The 19,573-nt window shown below is 40.1% G+C and overlaps 1 protein-coding gene across 3 annotated transcripts in view; it reads left to right on the top strand.

Moving 5' to 3' along the window:
- DGKI (diacylglycerol kinase iota) overlaps positions 1-7,974 on the top strand; it is a 486,267-nt gene extending 478,293 nt beyond the window's left edge. For all 3 annotated transcript variants that reach the window (XM_081533024.1, XM_081533025.1, XM_081533023.1), the window contains 2 exons: positions 611-710; positions 7,303-7,974. In XM_081533024.1, coding sequence (XP_081389150.1) covers positions 611-710; positions 7,303-7,419 — 217 coding nt within the window. In that variant the 3' untranslated portion in view covers positions 7,420-7,974. The remainder of the gene's footprint in view (positions 1-610; positions 711-7,302) is intronic.
- Positions 7,975-19,573: the final 11,599 nt, after the last annotated feature.

The raw sequence follows: 19,573 nt of genomic DNA, 5'->3' as shown, positions 1-19,573 counted from the left end.
TCACTTTGCCTTGGCTATTCCCCATCCTGAGTGGGCTGACCTCAGGCCTGCTGCTAACCGGAGGTGACTCAGGCTGCTGATCCCAGAGTTCTTACTGCCTCTCCCCTTGCACTCACAAGGACTCAGTAGGTCGGGCAGAGTGGGTGTCTCCTGGGTCTTTGAAGTCAAGTCCCAGAAGATGGTCTTCCCAGGGCCAGGTAGTCTACCGAGCCCTGCGATGTGGTGCTCCACTGCTGCCCCTGTGTGTACTTCATCTCATGTCATTCCGGCTATGTCCTGATGTCTACACAGAGTGGCTGCACACTGTTCGGACACATCTACAGACATCTGTCTATTTCAGAGCGCCACCGAACATTGCTTACATCAGACAGTGGTCATTTAAAACAAAATCACTCAGCCTACCTAACCAGCCAACACTTTTAGGACCCCCGTCAGCCACCTCCCCTGTCTGTGCCCTGCAACTGTGGTCTCAACCATAGGTGGGAAAGTGGCCTAGGTGCACAGAAGGTCAGCAGCAGGGGAAAGATGCGACCCTCACTTCCCTCCCTGCTCCTTTTACCCCACCCCCACTCCCGCCTCCAGCCCTTTACCCATTTCATCTTTGATTTAGGGGTGAGACCGCACTGCACAAGGCAGCCTGCCAGCGGAACCGGGCCGTGTGCCAGCTTCTGGTGGACGCAGGAGCATCTCTGAGAAAGACAGACTCCAAGGTAACTTGATGAGTGAGTGCAGGCATCCTCCCCCAGGGCAGGATCTCTGGCTCCAGTGCCTTGGAGCAAAGGCGTCCTTTCTGTACTTATGGAAGTGCCTGGGGCTTTGGAAAAAGGAGGACAAAATAAAGTGTTTCATTTAGAGAAACTGCAGTTTAAATGTATAAGCACAAAGGGAGGGTGTGTGCTTGTCCAAGGGGCTTCATAGACCTCTGAACACTCTGACCTCAGGACTCAAGGCGGGAGAGAGGCAGAGAGAAGAGTTAATAGAGATCAATCCCATAGAGGAATTTGCTATGATGATCTGAGGTCATGGTCATGGTTGGCTCTGAGTTTTAAAGCACTCTCTAAGAAAGGACAAGCCACTTAACTGTAGCAGGTTACAGAGAAGAATTTTAATGTATAAGTGAGGACTTCATTAAGTATGTGCTAAGTAACCTAAGTTTGGCATCAATGAATGTAGACAAGAAACAGCTAACTTAGAAGCCTACTGATGACTTCAGAATTGCTCATCACTTAAATAAATCTAATGGCAGCCATGTGTGGTTTGCACTCTGGAGTTTCCTCCAACTGCAGTACATTGTGACATAGCTTTCTCTCTGATATGGACCTTTCTGTCCTTTCTGAACCAGTTTCAGCGCTTGATTCCTCACTTCCCTTGTGACCCACCAGATCCTTGCTCTCTGAGGTCCCTGGCTGCCTTAATTCTGATAATTCTAGACTATTGAATTCATTAAGCCAGGTCCTCATTTCTAGCTGATCTATTACCTGTCTGGTTAGCTAATTGGGTGTAAGATTCCAAATGGCAGATAATTACTCACTGTGATATTCTTCCCAGATGATATTTGCATTCAAGTGCTTTGATGTGTAACCTTAGTGAGAGACACGACCCATGGAAGCAAGATCAGCAGAAGCCAAGATTTGAGGTGGGCTTGGCCTTCCTTGCTGGGGCCATTCTAACATAGCAGGGCCCTTGCCTGTTCACCACAGAGACTGGTCTCGACTCAGGTGATAGAAGGGAGGAGCAAGATGAAACAGAGGGACCAAGAAAAGAGTGGGCAGGAGACCTGGCCCCAGAGCAGATGGTTCTTTTTTAATAAAGGGGCTCAATGTTCCTTGATGTTTCTACTTTGTGTTATGTATGTATGTCCTCTTTTTAAAGTGCAAAGCTTTATTATTTTTGTTATAAATATACTACAGCCTCACAGAAAACTTTTGCAATGCAAAAATTTTTTAAAAAGTAAAAATTGCTAGAAATCCTACAATCTAGACCTATATACCATTAAAACTTTAATGATTTCTCCTCACATGTGGGTATGTCCATTTTTCTCTCTCATTTCCTGCAAGTGGTAAAGTCAAGCTGTTACATGCCATTGTATAACCTACGTTTGCACCCAACATTTTGTTTTAGAGAGCTTACTGTTTGAAGTAATAGAGCTATGCTTCATCCTTTTCAGGGACCCTCTAATTTTTTCCATTCTCTAATTTTATGCTTGGTGAAAGCTGAATATCATAATTATGACTGGATCTGCTCCTGGAAATTTTTGGAGAGAAGCAATGTTTTGAGAATTTCTCTCGATAGAGAATGGCTCCTTAAAATCAACTCAAAGGCTCACCCGCTCCACCTCTATTTGGAAACTGGGAATCTCAACTTCATTAATGTTGATGACAAGATAATCTCTTTTAAAAGAAACTTATTTACAAAATAGAAACAGACTCACAAACCTTGAAAACAAATTTATAGTTACCAAAGGGGAAAGGTGGGGGGAGGAGGGATTAGGAGTTTTGGTGAAAGTTTTGGAAAAATTGAGAGAGTATCTATTTTATATACATACTACTATATATGTATGTATCTATTTTATATACATACTACTATATATAAAATATGTATGTATCTATTTTATATACATACTACTATATATAAAATAATCAACAAAGACCTACTGTATGGCACAGGGAACTCTACTCAATATTCTGTAATAATAACTTATATGTGAAAAGAATCTGAAAAAGAATTGGATATGTGTGCGTGTGTGTATAAACCGAATCACTTTGCTGTATACCTGAAACTGACACAGTATTGTAAATCGTCTATATTCTGAAAGAAAAAAGACAAGATAATCTACAAGTACTGTAAACAAGTTGAATAAAATTATAGGAACTTGAAGCTATGGCTAAGTATTAAATCCTAACTAAATAGGTAAAAATTTTAGAGAGTCTAGAGCCATTGTTACATCCCTTTTATCTTCTATTCCACATGCCCTTGTAGGATACTAGGATCAGACTTAATTGAAGTTAATACCATCCATTGCAAAAGATGAGGCTGAGGAGTTTTTGATAGTTTCTGTAATACTTGTGTGCATTTTTATACATGAAACTATTTATCTGGTACAGTGATCATGCCTCTATCCTTTCCTTAGAACTTAATATCATTTTGTACATATACACAATGGAATATTACTCAGCTATATAAAAGAACAAAATAATACCATTTGCAGTGACAGGGATGAACCTAGAGATTGTCATACTGAGTGAAGTCAGTGACACACAGAAAGACAAATATCATATGGTATCACTTATGTGGAATCTAAAAACATGATACAAATAAATCTATTTACAAAACAGAAATAGAGTCACTGATGTAGAAAACAAACTTACGGCTACCAAAGAAGAAAAGGGTAAACTGGAAGGTTGGGGATGACATATATGCACTATTATATATAAATAGATAACTATAACCAAAACCCACCATCATACCCCCCAAATAAACTTAAAAAACCATTAACCCAAGAAAGACCCACCAAAATTTAATACAATTCCAAAACCAACCCCACCACTCACAATTAACCCCAATCCCCCATAAATAGGTGAAGGTTTTGAAGAAAACCCTACAAAACCAATCACAAAAATAATACTTAAAATAAACACAATGTATGTCATCATTATTCTCGCATGGAATCTAACCACGACCAATGATATGAAAAACCATCGTTGTCATTCAACTACAAGAACACTAATGATCAACATTTGGAAATCCCACCCACTGATGAAAATCTTAAACAACGCATTTACTGACCTCCCAGCCCCATCAAATATTTCATCATGATGAAATTTTGGCTCCCTACTAGGCATCTGCCTCATTCTACAAATTTTAACAGGTTTATTCCTAGCAATACGCTACACATCCGACACAATGATACCATTCTCTTCCGTCACCCACATTTGCCGAGACGTTAACTACGGCTGAATTATCCGATATACACGCAAATGGAGCATCTATATTCTTTATCTGCCCGTTCATGCACGTAGGACGGGGCCTATACTACGGATCGTATACCTTCCTAGAAACATGAAACATCGGAGTAATCCTCCTATTCACAGTAATAGCCACAGCTTTTATAGAGTACGTCCTACCATGAGGACAAATATCATTTTGAGGAGCAACAGTCATTACTAATCTCCTCTCAGCAATCCCATACATTGGCACAAACCTAGTCGAATGAATCTGAGGCTTCTCAGTAGACAAAGCAACCCTCACTCGATTTTTTGCCTTCCACTACATTCTCCCATTTATCATTGCAGCACTTGCTATAGTTCACCTACTCTTCCTTCATGAAACAGGGTCCAACAACTCAACAGGAATTTCATCAGACATGGGCAAAATTCCATTCCACCCCTACTACACCATCAAAGACATCCTAGGCGCATTATTATTAATTCTAGCCTTAATACTACTAGTATTATTTACACCCGACTTACTTGGAGATCCAGACAACTACACCCCAGCAAACCCACTCAATACACCTCCTCACATTAAACCCGAATGATACTTCCTATTTGCATATGCAATCCTACGATCAATCCCCAACAAACTAGGAGGGGTCCTAGCCCTAGTTTTCTCCATCCTCATCCTCATTTTCATACCCCTGTTCCACACATCCAAACAACGAAGCATAATATTCCGACCATTCAGTCAATGCCTATTCTGAATTCTAGTAGCAGACCTACTAACACTCACATGAATCAGAGGACAGCCAGTCGAACACCCATTCATCATCATTGGACAACTAGCATCTATCATATATTTCCTTCTCATCCTAGTACTAATACCAGTAACTAGTATAATCAAAAATAATCTCTTAAAATGAAGACAAGTCTTTGTAGTATACTAAATACACTGGTCTTGTAAACCAGAAAAGGAGTATAATTAACCTCCCTAAGACACAAGGAAGAAGCCATAGCCCCACTATCAACACCCAAAGCTGAAGTTCTATTTAAACTATTCCCTGAAATGTTATTGATATAGCTCCACAAACATCAAGAACCTCATCAGTATTAAATTTTCCAAAAATCCTCAACAACCAACACAAATTTCATACTCTACAACCCCATGTCACGATAAGAAGCATCAGCTACCATTAACTAGCACATATACTCATGTACAATAGTACATGAATCATTATTTTACATGTAGTACGTACATAAAATTAATGTAATAGGACATAATATAGCACAAGAACTCTGCTCAGTACTCTGAGACCTATATGGGAAGAGAATCTAAAGAGTATATAACTGATTCACTTTGCTGTACAGCAGAAACTAACACAACACTGTAAATCAACTACAACAAAATTTTTTAAAACAATGTAATTTTTAAGTAGATACTACTAAACAAAAATTAGAAGTGTCAAGGATGGTTAAGTAAGTCTATAAACATTCAAAAGAATGGAGACCGTTCCTCCTTTAACTGTTGACTTACATTTATTGGCCTCATTTCAGAAATATTACATGTATAAATATACATCAGTTCAGTCACTCAGTCATGTCCGATTCTTTGCGAACCCATGGACTGCAGCATGCCAGGCCTCCCTGTCCATCACCAACTCCTGGAGCTTACTCAGACTCATGTCCATTGAGTCAGTGAAGCCATCCAACCATCTCATCCTCTGTCGTCCCCTCTCCTCCTGCCCTCAATCCTTTCCAGCATCAGGGTCTTTTCAAATGAGTCAGCTCTTCGCATCAGGTGGCCAAAGTATTGGAGTTTCAGTTTCAGCATCAGTCCTTCCAATGAATATTCAGGACTGATTTCCTTTAGGATGGACTGGTTGGATCTCCTTTCAGTCCAAGGAACTCTCAAGAGTCTTCTCTAACACCACAGTTCAAAAGCATCAATTCTTCGGCGCTCAGCTTTCTTTATAGTCCAACTCTCACACCCATACATGATTACCAGAAACACCATAGCTTTGACTAGATGGACCTTTGTTGGCAAAGTAATGTCTCTGCTTTTTAATAAGCTGTCTAGGTTGGTCATAACTTTTCTTCCAAGGAGCAAATGCCTTTTAATTTCATGGCTGCAGTCACCATCTGCAGTGATTTTGGAGCCCAAGCTCTATACAGTCAGCAAAAACAAGACCGGGAGCTGACTGTGGCTCCAATCATGAACTCCTTATTGCCAAATTCAGACTTAAATTGAAGAAAGTAGGGAAAATCACTAGACCATTCAGATATGACCTAAATCAATAAATATACATGTAACATTATAATTTGTTGTTGTTCAGTCACTAAGTTGTATCTGACTCTTTTGTGACTCCATGGACTGTAGCCCATCAGACTCCTCTGCCCATGTGATTTCCCAGGCAAGACTACTGGAGTGGCTTCCCATTTCCTCCCCCAGGGAATCTTCTCAACCCAGGGATCAAACCCGCTCCTTCTGCATTGGCAGCCAGCTTCTTTACTGCTGAGCCACCAGGGAAACCCAACATTATAATAGACTGAAAAAAAATTATACAGTCATTCACAATGATGCAGAAGAGCATTTCATGACATAGAGGTTTTATATGTTATTAAGTGCAAAAGCACATTACCTAAGTATATAAACAAAGTATGATTTAGTTTTCATAAAAATAATTGTGTATAGAGCTACAGAAATAAGAAAACAGCTACTTTGTGGGAAGGTTAACAGCAGTTATCTTAGTATAGTGAAGTTACTGGTGATTTTTGCTTACTTATGCTTTCCTACTTTCCCAAGATTTCTTTACTCAACACCCATCACTTTTATTATCAGAAATTAACTTACTTTTTAGGGAGATAAGATAGTTCTAAATTAGGGAGAACCAAACTGAAGACGTTGAAACCAGCAAAGAAACCCCTTTAAATTGTTTCTGATCATCCCTCCTCCTTTGTTTCTGCTTGTTATTTCCTAGGATTTAGTATCACGGAAAGACTTCCAAACTAGAAATCAGAATGCCTATTTCCCTACTTTCTGTTCAGTGATTTCTATCCCCCTTTGAAGAGAATCTAGGTTCTCATTCTTCCTGTGCTGCACGATTTGCTGCTGTGTACCTAGTTACTCTATGAACCTCCCTTTCCTTTGATGGAAGCCCCACTTCTGAAAAGTGATCGTCTCTCTTGAACTTGCATATCTCACACATTTGATGCAGTAACAGATTGAGAACGTATCTCATCAACTCAAACAGAAAACATGGAAAGATCAGTTTTAGTGAGTTATCTTTGAGCAGCTCTGTTCCTATGACTTTTTAAAAAATGTTTTCCCAAGTGTTTGTGTCTCTTTCCTCTTCACTGTTACCTACAGGGTAAAACACCTCAAGACAGAGCCCAACAGGCCGGGGACCCAGACTTGGCTGCCTACCTGGAAAGCCGCCAGAATTATAAGATCATTGGCCATGAGGACCTGGAAACTGCTGTTTGACCCTGGTAGACAGGCTGAGAGAACCTCAACAAGCATCTCACCTGTGCCCTCCTGGCGATCAGGTGGCTCCCCTGGAAGAAGCTGATGGAATCCATAAATCTGTCTCTCCTGCAAGAATCTATCTGAGACCATGCCACCAGTTTTAAGGGCTACCAAGATGTACCACAGAACATGATAGCCCACTGAGGACGAGGCAGGATACCTGGAGATTTGTGGACTGCGAGTTCCACAAAATTCGATCCTTATTGCTTCCAGCAAGTAGCATGAACTTCTGTGTTCACCTGTATAATTTATTTTAAAGATCCAAGGATGTTCGTATAAATGGCACTGCTCCCTCGCCCCCCTATGCATTCACTCTTCCCCTGTACCGCACAATTCTACTGTAATGACCCATCGATTTAAAAAAAAAAAAATTACATGATCTGTTCTCTTTACATTCAGTCTTTGAAGACCACGAGACCCTGAAGGTCTTTTCAAACCCTCTGGATGTTCTGCAGAAATACAACTGTAAAACCGCTTCCACTTCCAAGACTAAATATACCGAGACTACTTAGTGACCTTTTGCATGTCTCCTCTCCCTCCCTAACCCTTTCTCATTATACAGGAGCTGGGAGTGCCACATAGATAGCGTCCGCTTGTGTGCAATATCTCTGAGGTGCGGCAAGGTGGCATGGGAGTTGCCTGGGTTGAGTGGTACCTCGGAGGGGGGACCCAGGGGTCAGCCCAGGTGGCGGCACTGTTGCCAAGAGCCATGGAGGACTGGTTCAGCTCGGGCTATTGGCCCAGCTCCGTACTGCCTACGTGTAGCCATCTTTGCCTTTTGCTGCAGTAGAGATGGGCAGTGGATTCTCACCAAGGCCCATAGCGGGTTTGCAGAACCACTCCATTTTAAGTGCTGTTGAAATTGCAGAGCAGAAAACCATGTGTGGGAACTGTGGTTACAGGAAATGGAGCACTGCGACGGCGTTTACTTTTTGGCTTTTTGACTGATAGTAGAAAGCAGGCTAATCGACTTGAAATAAAACAGCAAAAGCAAAAGTAGCAACATATGTCAAAATAACTCACTTAAGAAAACAGTCGCCGGAGTCCTGCACAGAGGCCAATAGGTTTGGGTACAGTGGTGAGAGGGGGCCCATTTTAGGTTTTCCTTCTAAGGTCTTGGTTTTCATTACCCTGAGGGAGCCTTGTCCCAAGGACAAAGCCTTCTTTTACGAGCTCCACTGCCAGACTTTCAAGATGCCTGGATCATTCGGATGGATGCCTCACCTGCTATTGCCAGGTTCCGAGGTCATACCTGATAGCACTATAGCCCCACTTTTCATGTACAGGGTGGTCAAATATATCCTTTTCTCTATTTCCCCTGCCAGAATGTTCTTAGTGCCGACTACTGTTGGGAGTCTAACTGGAAACGTCTCACTGGCAGTAGAATCACAGATTTTCATCCTGCCACAGACCAGTAGGTACTTACAGGTACCTCTGTTAGGGACTCTATGGTAACTAAAGAATCAGGAGAAAAAGTCTCCTCACTTTCAGAGAAAACATCTGCTGGACTTGGGCATAAGGCAGGAGTGAAAGTGGGTGACCCTTTTTGCTTTAAACTAAACCACTGTCTTCTGAGCTTTCTTCCATTTTGCTCTTAGACATAAGCCAAGTGTTTCCCTTGTGTTTCTGCATGTGAGTATAAATGATTGTCTCTCTGCATTTAAGTTGAAGTCCAGTGGTGCCGCCTCGCTTATCTGAACCACTTTTGGTCACGTGTCATTTTGAAAGTACAGAGATGATATACTATATTAGGTCGGAACAGCCTCTCAGTGGATGGGGACTACATCTGCCCTTAGTTGTTTCCACATCAAACTGTTGGCATTATTTTCAGCTGTGGAAAGAGGAATCTGTTTTCATACATCAGTCTTAGAAACGGAGAGATCTTTTGGGTTTTCTGGCAAGGGGAAAAGGGACTGCAGTAGATTGTTTCCAGAAGCTGGAAAGAAACATGCTCCAGGAGAATTTAATCACTGGGCTTCTGCTGGGAATTTTTCAGTTGGTGAGACTGTCAAGGAGATGTTGTGATGACAGAAATATAATCCTTACGACAGACTGGAATCTGGCTTTGAATGGTGCCTTCCATGCCCTATATTGAGCCAAGCATTTGGCCACGCAGCCATTGCTGGGATGAAGGACTCTGCTCTCACCAACCATCTCATATTTCTCTGTGATGCTTCCAAACAGCCCAGAGAAAATTGAGGGTACAGGTGGCTGTGGGCCAATTCAAATAGCTCCAGCTGAAGTCACACGTAAATCTTCAGTATGGAAATAGATGAGGTAATGACTACTGTAGGGGTCCTGATGCATTTGGAAATTGTTCCAAACCAAAAAAGAAAGACATTAATGTCCTACATTATTGATGGGGAAATGACATAGGACAAAGGCAAATATCTCTTTGAAAAAGCAAACACCCTAAGAACTTAGGCTTTGAGAAAAAAAAAAAAAGCGTCAGAAATGGTTAGAATAGTGACCTATTTAATGGCTTAAACATTAAATCTACCTCCTGTAGCTTTTTAAAAAATTGGCCACTGCACATGACAGTCCTGGGCTTTAGAAAAGGGAGAAGGGCATGTGCTCTAGGAGTCGCCAACGTAGCTTAGGTAGGTAGTAGCCCCTCTCCTGGGCCATCAGGAAGCATGGGAGCAAATAGTCTGGCGCTGGTCTGATAATCCACGTAACTTTAAAAGACATAAAACTGTATATGTATGGAAATACAATTTTCTACAAAACCTACTGAGACAGCACTGCCAAGTGTAGCTGGCTCAGCTGCCATTCCTCTGGGTTTGGCTCAGGAGAACCCTTCGCGTTGCACTGCTGTCTGCTCTGGGATTCCACTTTTAGATTGGGTGGATAGAGGCATGAGAAATGGGGAGTTATTAAAAGCCAACGTTATATAACCTTAAAGCTAGTCATTTTTTGGTAGCCTTATATTCTGGTATGATGCATTTAATGAAAAAGGACCCAGTTGTGTTGTGCTTATCACATTCAAGGACTTGATAAAGAACAGAAGCTAAGAAGAAAATAAACACCACGGCCGGGAATTTCACTTTGAGAGTTCCGGTTACCTTTATAGAGGTTATAGTCTACGGGGTCACAAAGAGTCGAACATGACTGAGCACACACACGGAGGTTATAACCTAAAACGAATGCAATGTATGAAATGGAGAATTTAACCGGCGAGTACACAACCTTGAAACTAGCAACAGCAAGTGCTGGAAAGCCTCACACGTGCCCCGTTGTTCCCATCCTTCTGTTCTAGCTGGCCTGCGTAGGCAGGTCTGTTTACATTGAGAGATCCTCAACAAGTAGGTAGTTTCCATTTAGACCTAGTAACAATTTCTTTGCCTAAAGGATTTCCAGGATTTATTGACTGGACACCTTATAATATTCATGTCTTAAAAAATGTGGGACAGTTTTTTTTTTAATGTCAATTTTATTGTAAATGTTTTAAATTATAAAAGTTGAATGTGATTTTTATAAGAAGTTCTAATACCACAGATGAGTATCATATGCAATGTCAAGGTGTTGCTCTCTGCTGGTATAGAGTCCTTTCTTCTGTCCCTAGTGATAAACAGCGGGAACACGGATAAACATTGTTGCTTGTACAGGTGTCAGAAACACTCTGCATATACAAGCCTCAATGCACACATAGAGATGTATTTATTTGTAGACATATATGTGTATATATACCTATACACACATATATTGCATAAGTTTAAAAAAACATTTTAGAAGCATGCTAGTCATCCATGCCTGTGTAGTTAACTCCAACGGGCAAAGATAAGGTAATAGAAATTTTTTCTTTTATTCTTTGTTATTTTTCCTGTTACTAAGCCCAGTTCTGTTACTGCAGCACTTCAAACGCACATGACATTTGCTTTTGCCTGTGTCATGGCACCCCACTCCAGTACTCTTGCCTGGAAAATCCCATGGTCGGAGGAGCCTGGTAGGCTGCAGTCCATGGGGTCGCTAAGAGTTGGACACGACTGAGCGACTTCACTTTCACTTTTCCCTTTCATGCACTGGAGAAGGAAATGGCAACCCACTCCAGTATTCTTGCCTGGAGAATCCCAGGGACGGGGGAGCCTGGTGGGCTGCCGTCTATGGGGTCGCACAGAGTCGGACACGACTGAAGCGACTTAGCAGTAGCAGTAGTAGTGTCACAAAATCTGTGACCAAGAGGTCTTATAATTGTTTTTCTTACTTTCCACGAAACATGCAACGTACCTGAGCCTCGAGACTTGTCTATGCTATTTGTGGATCTCAAGTGGAGAGTTTCTCTGTGACACTTACCTTTACAAGGCTGAGTTTACAGGACTGACAGTCAGTTGGCTGCCTAATGATATTTAATTCTGGCAAGCTACCACCAGAAAGGTGTCGTAACTTGGAAATGGGTAGGGTCTGAGTAACTTGGCTTCCTTCCAGTAGCTAACTAAGTAGCTAATGAAATCACTGAAAACAGCATATTTTCAATTATGCTATTTAAAAATAAAGTAGATTGTTGTTAAACTGGTTCATCATAACCATCCAATAAAACTAATTACTTAAATGGATTATTTTTATTTTAGGGGAAAAAGTGTAACATCCACTAGAGAGTTTTCTGATCTTTAACATTTATTTAGTATAAAATTGCTTCTGCCCAGGTCTTAGTAGAACCATCTCTGAATATCTCAAGTTTCTAATTCTCTAAATACCATATTCAGCTGATTATTTTAAGTCCTATTTTTTTTTTTCCTCTTCCTGGCCCCTCACACTGACTTTGGCACCAACCTATTTCTATTTCTTGGTCATAATCCCATCTCTGGTCCCTCCAACTGTCTGACCATAGCAATAGTCCCACTCCTGGACTTTCTGCCACTACCTTCAATAATTCCAGCATACAGATACCCGAGTCTCCCCCAGATATTATGTTCAAACTGGATCAAAATGAAATTGCCCTCTGGGACAAGTATCCATTTTGCCTAAAGGACAAATAGCCTCCCCCTGACCTTGATCATCCTGCACAGCTACAAGAGGTCTTATTCTGAGAAGTAATTTCCCAGATAGATTGAGCAAATTTCTCTCCTCGTCACACGATGAGAGTACACAATTACAGAAGCGTCTTCTACACCCAGTGACATAACCCATGTGCCCCCAGGAAGTCCCCTGGGTTGACTGGATTCTGTGCATGTTTTACCTCTACTGGCCATCTGTGGATTTAGGCTACCTCCCCATAGTTGAATGAGAAATCTCATGGGCTTCCCTGGTGGCTCAGTGGTAAAGAATCCATCTGCCAATGCAGGAGACGCACATTCGATCCCTGAGTAGGAAAGATCCCCTGGAGAAGGAAATGGCAACCCACTCCAGTATTCTTGCCTGGGAAATCCCGTGGGCGGAGAAGCCTGGTGGGCTACAGTCCATAGGGTCACAAAGAGACATGATTTAGCGACTAAACAACAAACAACCCCACAGTTTATAGAGAAACCTAAAAATAGAAACTAAGAAGGGAATAGTGCTCATGACAACCTGTTTGCCCAGGACACTGACAGTTACTGAACTTGCCCCCCCAACCTGCACCCCCCTCCCCGAAAAAAAAGGCATAAAAAATAATTCTTAGGCTGTTGAAGCATTATGTTTTAAAGTAGAGATATGAATATTGGATGGTATCCTCATGGTGGACATATTCCAGAATCTGTTTATACATATATTCAGTCATTTTACACACAGTCTTCTGTTCACAAATCAATTATACAATCATATATTTAATCATTCATTTGAGAATATGTTTACTCTGATGCAGGCACCATACCACGCATATAAGAATGACTGCAAGAGAGAGAGCTCTTGACCTCATGGAACTCAGTCTAGGAGAAAATACAAATTCCAATCTGATAAGTTCTGTACATGGTACCGGGGAGCATGCCCTGCAGGTTCAAGTCTAACCATGTTTTATTTCTATGAAACATAAAATGAGAATATGAAAGAAGCCACAGTTTGCGTTCCCTTTCTCTTGGAGTCTTGGTACTGTTCTTAAAAAAAAAAAAAATCTGAAACCAAGACTTCAAGGTGAGACTTAGAAACACTACTGAAATGAGAGCCCAAATGTTTATCCTATTTTCGAGGACAGAACTAGGAACCAGAGGCAAAACTCGCAGTTGGATTTTGACTGAATAGAAAAGTGAAGCATAAGTATCATCAAATGGTGCAGTTGGCCCAGAATTAGAAACTTTTAGTAATGAGGAGTTTTTAAGCAGAGGCTACGTGGACCACCTGGAGGAATGCTGTGATTTTGGACATGTGTCTGAGGGGGCTGGATTAGATTCTGGGAGCTTTTTTAAATGTTCTTTTAAAATGACTTTGTTGAAAGGGAGGAATCCCTTTGAAAATTTCATAAAAATCTTGACTTTTAATCTTTTAAAATATCTCTTTGTGACAGTCTAAATCATAAAGAGAATGACGTTTAGTTATCATTTAAAAATCTTAAAACTAAGCATGAATTTAAGAGCTAATGAAAAGAAAGCATACTAAGAGGTATAAAATACTTCTGGAAGCATCATGGATTCTGATGAATATTCTTAGGCATCCTTAAGTAAAGTCCTATTTGAAATCTGTTTTACTGTCTATTCAAATTCAGTATAAAAATGTGCTGTGGTTTGATATTCTTAGAATTACTTGTAATCTGGTATAATCAGAGGAGAAAGCTCTGCCTAAAAGATGTTTGAGGTCCAAGTAAATGTCCGTGAAAGGCAATCCTGGAAAGTTCCCTGGCTTCTGCTCCTGGCATGGTAATTACAAGGGAGAGCTTACCCATGAAAATAAGTAATGATTCTGGTTTTGCCCATTTTTCCATAGTTTCAGTATTTTGAGCCAAATAGCATTTGACATGGGAGACTGTAGTGGCGGGAGCAACTGAAACTATCTTGTTTCTCAATCCTCTAGTGCGTATAGCTTTCAATAATTTCAGCAACTCAGATCTGTACAATTTATTAGTAACAGTTTCAATAATTTTACAATGTTAGTTTAGCATTTTGATGCATTTTTTACACTTTTGAGCCTCAGTGCAAACCCGAGATTTAATGCATATAATGTGTTTTAAATAAATAAATGGAATCTCAGAGCAATGAATTTGACTAACACTGATTCATGTAGTAAGTGGTAGAACTGTAGCACAACTAAGATCTTTAGATATTCCAGACTAACGTGTCTACAATAGATGTTTTCTAAGTAAATATTTTTCCACCATTGCTTTCAATGCTCCTTTACATCCATGATTCAGATTTCCATCATTTAGAAGGTGCCTCCTTGAAAAAGTATTTACCTAAGATTCCACAGCATGGGTTGGTTAGGACTGAGGAAGAATATGAAATTAAAAATTAGGGGTTTTGCTCTCAGAGGCTTATCAGGTTGGACATATTTCAAGGGGAGAAAAGGCCAAATGTTTTGGTACCAGGATGGATTTTATGAAATGACACTGAGGGGGGACTTCTTGGCTTCTCTGCTTTGTGATTCTCAGCATTTTTAAATGTTGGTATTGTTTTCTCTCCTTGAAAGTCACTACTGGAATAGTATTATTTCAGAATACTGCACCAAAATGTGTCTTGCCATTCAAGACTCCAAAGCTTAAAGTTTTGTGTGAGTATACAAGGCTAAATCCATCATACACATTCACGTATGGGGTTGGCCAAAATATTCTTTTGGGTTTGTCCATGCATGAGATGTTATGGACAAACCCAAAGTTCTTTAGCCAACTCAATACATAGAGGCCTAACACACCTATGGGAAGATGCCACACGTGAGGCGGAAAGACCAAACAGGCCTGAGATATCCTTCCATTCCTAATCTCATATTTACAAGGCACCACTATGGGCAGTTGATGAATATGTAAAAGAGGATTGTTTGATCTGGAAGGCAGCCAGATTAGGAATAGGAATGTTGGGAGAAGATGGCTTAACTAGGACCGTGAGATCCAAATTCTGTAGGACAGACGAGATCAGGAACAGACATGGAGGGGAGGCAGCTTTATTTCTTATGTGAGGATTTTGTTTTCCCTAAATATTTCATCCAGAAAAATGAATTGGGTTTTCTAAAAAACAGTGAACTTATCACAGCTGATATTTCTTATAGCATATAAGTAAAAATTGAACAACCAGATCAGGGATCATGTTAAAGCAATTGTTTGGACTAAAAGACTTCTGTGATGTTTTCCAGGTTTCAATTTCTATATTTTAGACTGGAGCAGAACTCAATTAGAGCCCCCTTCTTTCAAGTTCCTGCCATATATATGCAATGAAAGTATTTCTGTAAAAATACCAGACACTGTAAATATATCCCAGATCATTTAGAAGCTGATATTTCATGGCCCTAAAAAAAATTTTGCTTTGGTTACACACACACACACTCACCACTGCCAGCCAATTCCCAAACCTCCTAAATAAGATATATGTTTCTCCTAAGGCATAAGTCACAAATTCAGGAATTAAAGTGAAAACAAAGGATCTAGTGTTCACTCTCCTATTTTCTCCCCATTTTTTGTTTGGAGTGTGCATTTGGAACTGGGGCTTGGAGAAGGGGGCAGAAGATCTCTGTATTTTCTGGTTACAAAAAGGCATAGAGGCAATTTCTGTAACCTGTTGTCATGAAACAGGACTTAACCTCCCATCCCTAGACTAATTTTACCAGGATGTTTCTGTTTGTGAACTAGCTTTAATTGCCTACCTTCCCTTACTTCCATGAATTCCTAGATTTCAGGTTGGCTGCATGGGGGTGGGAGTCGTTCTTGAGATAGTTGTTAACCGTGGACCCATATCTGGAGGCTTGCTCAGAGAACTGCTCCCACTCCATCTTGTCTCCCACCCTGCCCCTTGCCTCTGGCTCAGGAAGGTAAGAAGCAGCAGGGTAATGGGGAAAAAAAAAAAAGGTTCTCAAGAGTAATACAGTAATAAGGCGCTAGTCTTAAATTGCCATGGCAACCCACAAATGAATAATATATACTCTCAGCAAACTTTGATCCTCATGAAAAGCAAATTCAGAAGATATAGAAAAAAACTGAACTGGTTTAGAGTGGCCACAAAGAGTTTCTCAGTTATGAAACAGTCAACATAGATTGCTTAGAAGAATTAGATTATGTCTGGAATGTAGGAGAAAACAGGGCTCTGGCAATAGAAGGAAGGAGTTTCCAGTAGAGCTTTCCAAAGGACTGGGTTGATTTTAAAGGAGTTTTTCCAAATGTTAATAGGAGGTTAGAACATGGACTTGTACAGGACTCTGATAAAATCTGAGAAAAATAAAGGACAATTTAGGGAGTTTTTCACAATCCTTACAAATTCTGAGACTATGGCTTTCCTATTTTGGGGTTTACATGTAACCTTTCCTGTTCAGAATTATAGAAATAGATTATTATGAATTTTCTTGTAAAAATAAATAGATGAAAGCCCTAAATTGGTTTACCTTATATATTTTTTTAAATTTATGAGTAATTCTCTCAAATATGTTAGTGAGATTTATCGATTTTTAAGATGGAGTCTAGCTTTGATCTTTATTGCACTTTGTGTAATGAATCCAAATGGTTCCTAACCTTTTAGGTTTTATTAACTGTAAACTTTTCATTCCCTACCCCCCTCCCCCACTAGTTGGACTGAGGCTTTGATAACGTGTATAATTCCCAATGCAACTTGCACCTAGCTTGATGCTTGCTAACATCCTGATTGTGGACTGGGACATGTGGGATTCTTGCCATCCTGGGGAGTGAGATTTGGAAATCTTATAGACAAAATATTCTAGCATAACGGAATATTTTGCAAAACACATCTTAGAAAAGTTAGGGTCCAAATTAGTCTCAGTTAAAAAGTTAGTCAGGCTGTGGGTTTTTTGTTGTTTTTTTTTTAATTACCAATGATGAAGTCCGCAACCATGAATCTGAATATTATATAGACTATAGCTGATTGAAAATGATGAAAACCATTCCTGTAAAGAATTAAGAAATAGAGGACAATCTCAGTTCCAGAAGAGTGAATACCTTTCATTTAATTTGATTTCTGAGTGGGATAATGTTCCTGGGCATCCAGAGTACCCTTGGCTGTGGGAGTCCACTCTCGAAGGCTACGTCTGTAAGAGGTGTTGCAGTCACATTATAAAGGGCTCTTTCATGATTTCTGCTTCTGCCCTACCATATCCCACAGTCACGCTTTTGCAAAGCGGCCAGCTGGCAGGTGGAATCCAAACCAAAGTAGCATCTGCGGCATGAGGATGAGGAAGTCTATTGCCAGGTAAAGTAGGACCCAGATAACATAAGATGGAGGGTGGTGGGGAGGGTGGGCTGGGGGAGAATGGAGTTTTTGTAACAAAGTCATAAAGTATTTTTCCCTAATTTTCTGGCATTTCCTGTTTATACAAAGTATCTTGATCACCGTGTTGCTCTACAAAGATTTTCATTGGAATTTAATTTGGGAGATTGAACTAATCTCTGAAAAAAGATATTGACTAGTTATAGTTACTTTTTGAACATTTTTTCTGTATTGTGAATTGTGTGGACATGTACAGAATAAAAATTAAGAACTACAATTAGTTTCTTTTCTTTGGTTACTGGCTGTTACGTGTAGTTGGTGTGAATATTATCCTTAAGGGGCTTAAATTAGATTTTCAAAATTTGGAAGCAAATGAAGCATTGCCTGTTTGGGGGATGGTAGAAACTAAAAGAGATCCCTGATAAGGCAGAAAAAAAAAACTTTTAGACTTCTGGTCCAGTAAATCTGGACTAAGACCAGATTTACTCTAACTGAATTTTTTAAATCTATATATAAAACTATAATTGTTAAGACATTAGACCTCAGGCAAAGAAAAACAGTAATCCCTGAGAGATGAGAATTAAATAAAATTATGATTTCTCCATTTTTATAGACTTCAGAGCGTTTCCTAGCAGTAGCTCAGGGAGTAGAAATTGAGGCAGAGCCTGGCAGATTTCCTAAGTTGGTAAGAAAGAGCTGAGAGCTTGGGAGACCAAGGCAGCTAGAGCTTCTAGAACTGAGTATCAGAGAGGAGAGATTCACACAGAGAAATAACCCTAGAATTCTGCAGAGACCCCCACTCAAGTATTTAATAAAATACTTAACAGGGTATGCAAGTGAGGAAACTACCCAAGACTGGAAAAAGAACCACCTCAGATGGTAAGAAACAATAGTCAGTTCACACAAGACTGGGGAAGATGCCTGTTGCCACTAGCCAGGTTGCACCTTTCCTGTCTATCCAGCTTTTATTCTTAACAAAACATTACCATCTCCTGTGTTTTCCCACTTTAGTCCCATTTCCTCCCCCTCTCTGGTCACAGGGGAAACCACCGTGATGGTTTTGTGTGAATCTTAGCACATCCCCATCTTTTGTCCCTTCTTCTCCTTCTCAACATCTGTTAACAATATTCCCTGTCACAGATGTAAACTTTGACACCCTATGTGGTATCAACATTAGAAATTCTATGTGTTGTCAAATTTTATTCTAATAGTTGAAAGCAGGAGTGTGGAGTTTCATTAGCCCGGCAGGTTTCTGTGCACTGCAATGGGTCATAATGTGCGACAACCACACTCCATTCTGATAACATTCAAGGCTAGACCCCAATGCCAATGAAAGAAAATCTTCCTTTATCCAGGTCAAATAATTTCTTTTCTGACTTCCTTTTGGATCATTCTGCTTCATATTTGTACTCTCTGATTTATGAATTTCTTTCCCTTGGTGTTAGTTATTTTTATTCTTGTGGAAAGATAAAATACACATATACACACATAATTAAAAAAAAAAATGTCACTGGTATCATCTAGCTCCCTAATAATTCTTGGAATCCATCCCAGTTCTTTCTCATGAAGTCAACCTTCTCAGAGTCCACTGGCTTCCTGTTCTACTTTTGATTAATGATTTCCTAAGGATGATGAAAAATTATTTCATTAGGATGGTCTTCTTTTGGGCTTCAGCATTTGTCTTATTAGTTCTTGATATTCACATCTTAATTCCTTAATTTGCTAATGGATAGCCACAAACTGCTTATTAAAACTAGGAATATGGGAAATTGAGTTCTTGCATATCTAAAAATGCCTATCTTATCTTTTAGAGCTTGTCTATCTTTGGAATTCTAGTTCCAAAGCCATTT

This window comes from Giraffa tippelskirchi, chromosome 10, assembly GCF_054371585.1.
Source record: "Giraffa tippelskirchi isolate mGirTip1 chromosome 10, T2T-mGirTip1v1.2.pri, whole genome shotgun sequence".
NCBI lineage: Eukaryota > Metazoa > Chordata > Mammalia > Artiodactyla > Giraffidae > Giraffa > Giraffa tippelskirchi.
The sequence above is the reverse complement of the archived record's forward strand: the minus strand, read 5'-3'. Positions and strand labels throughout refer to the sequence as shown.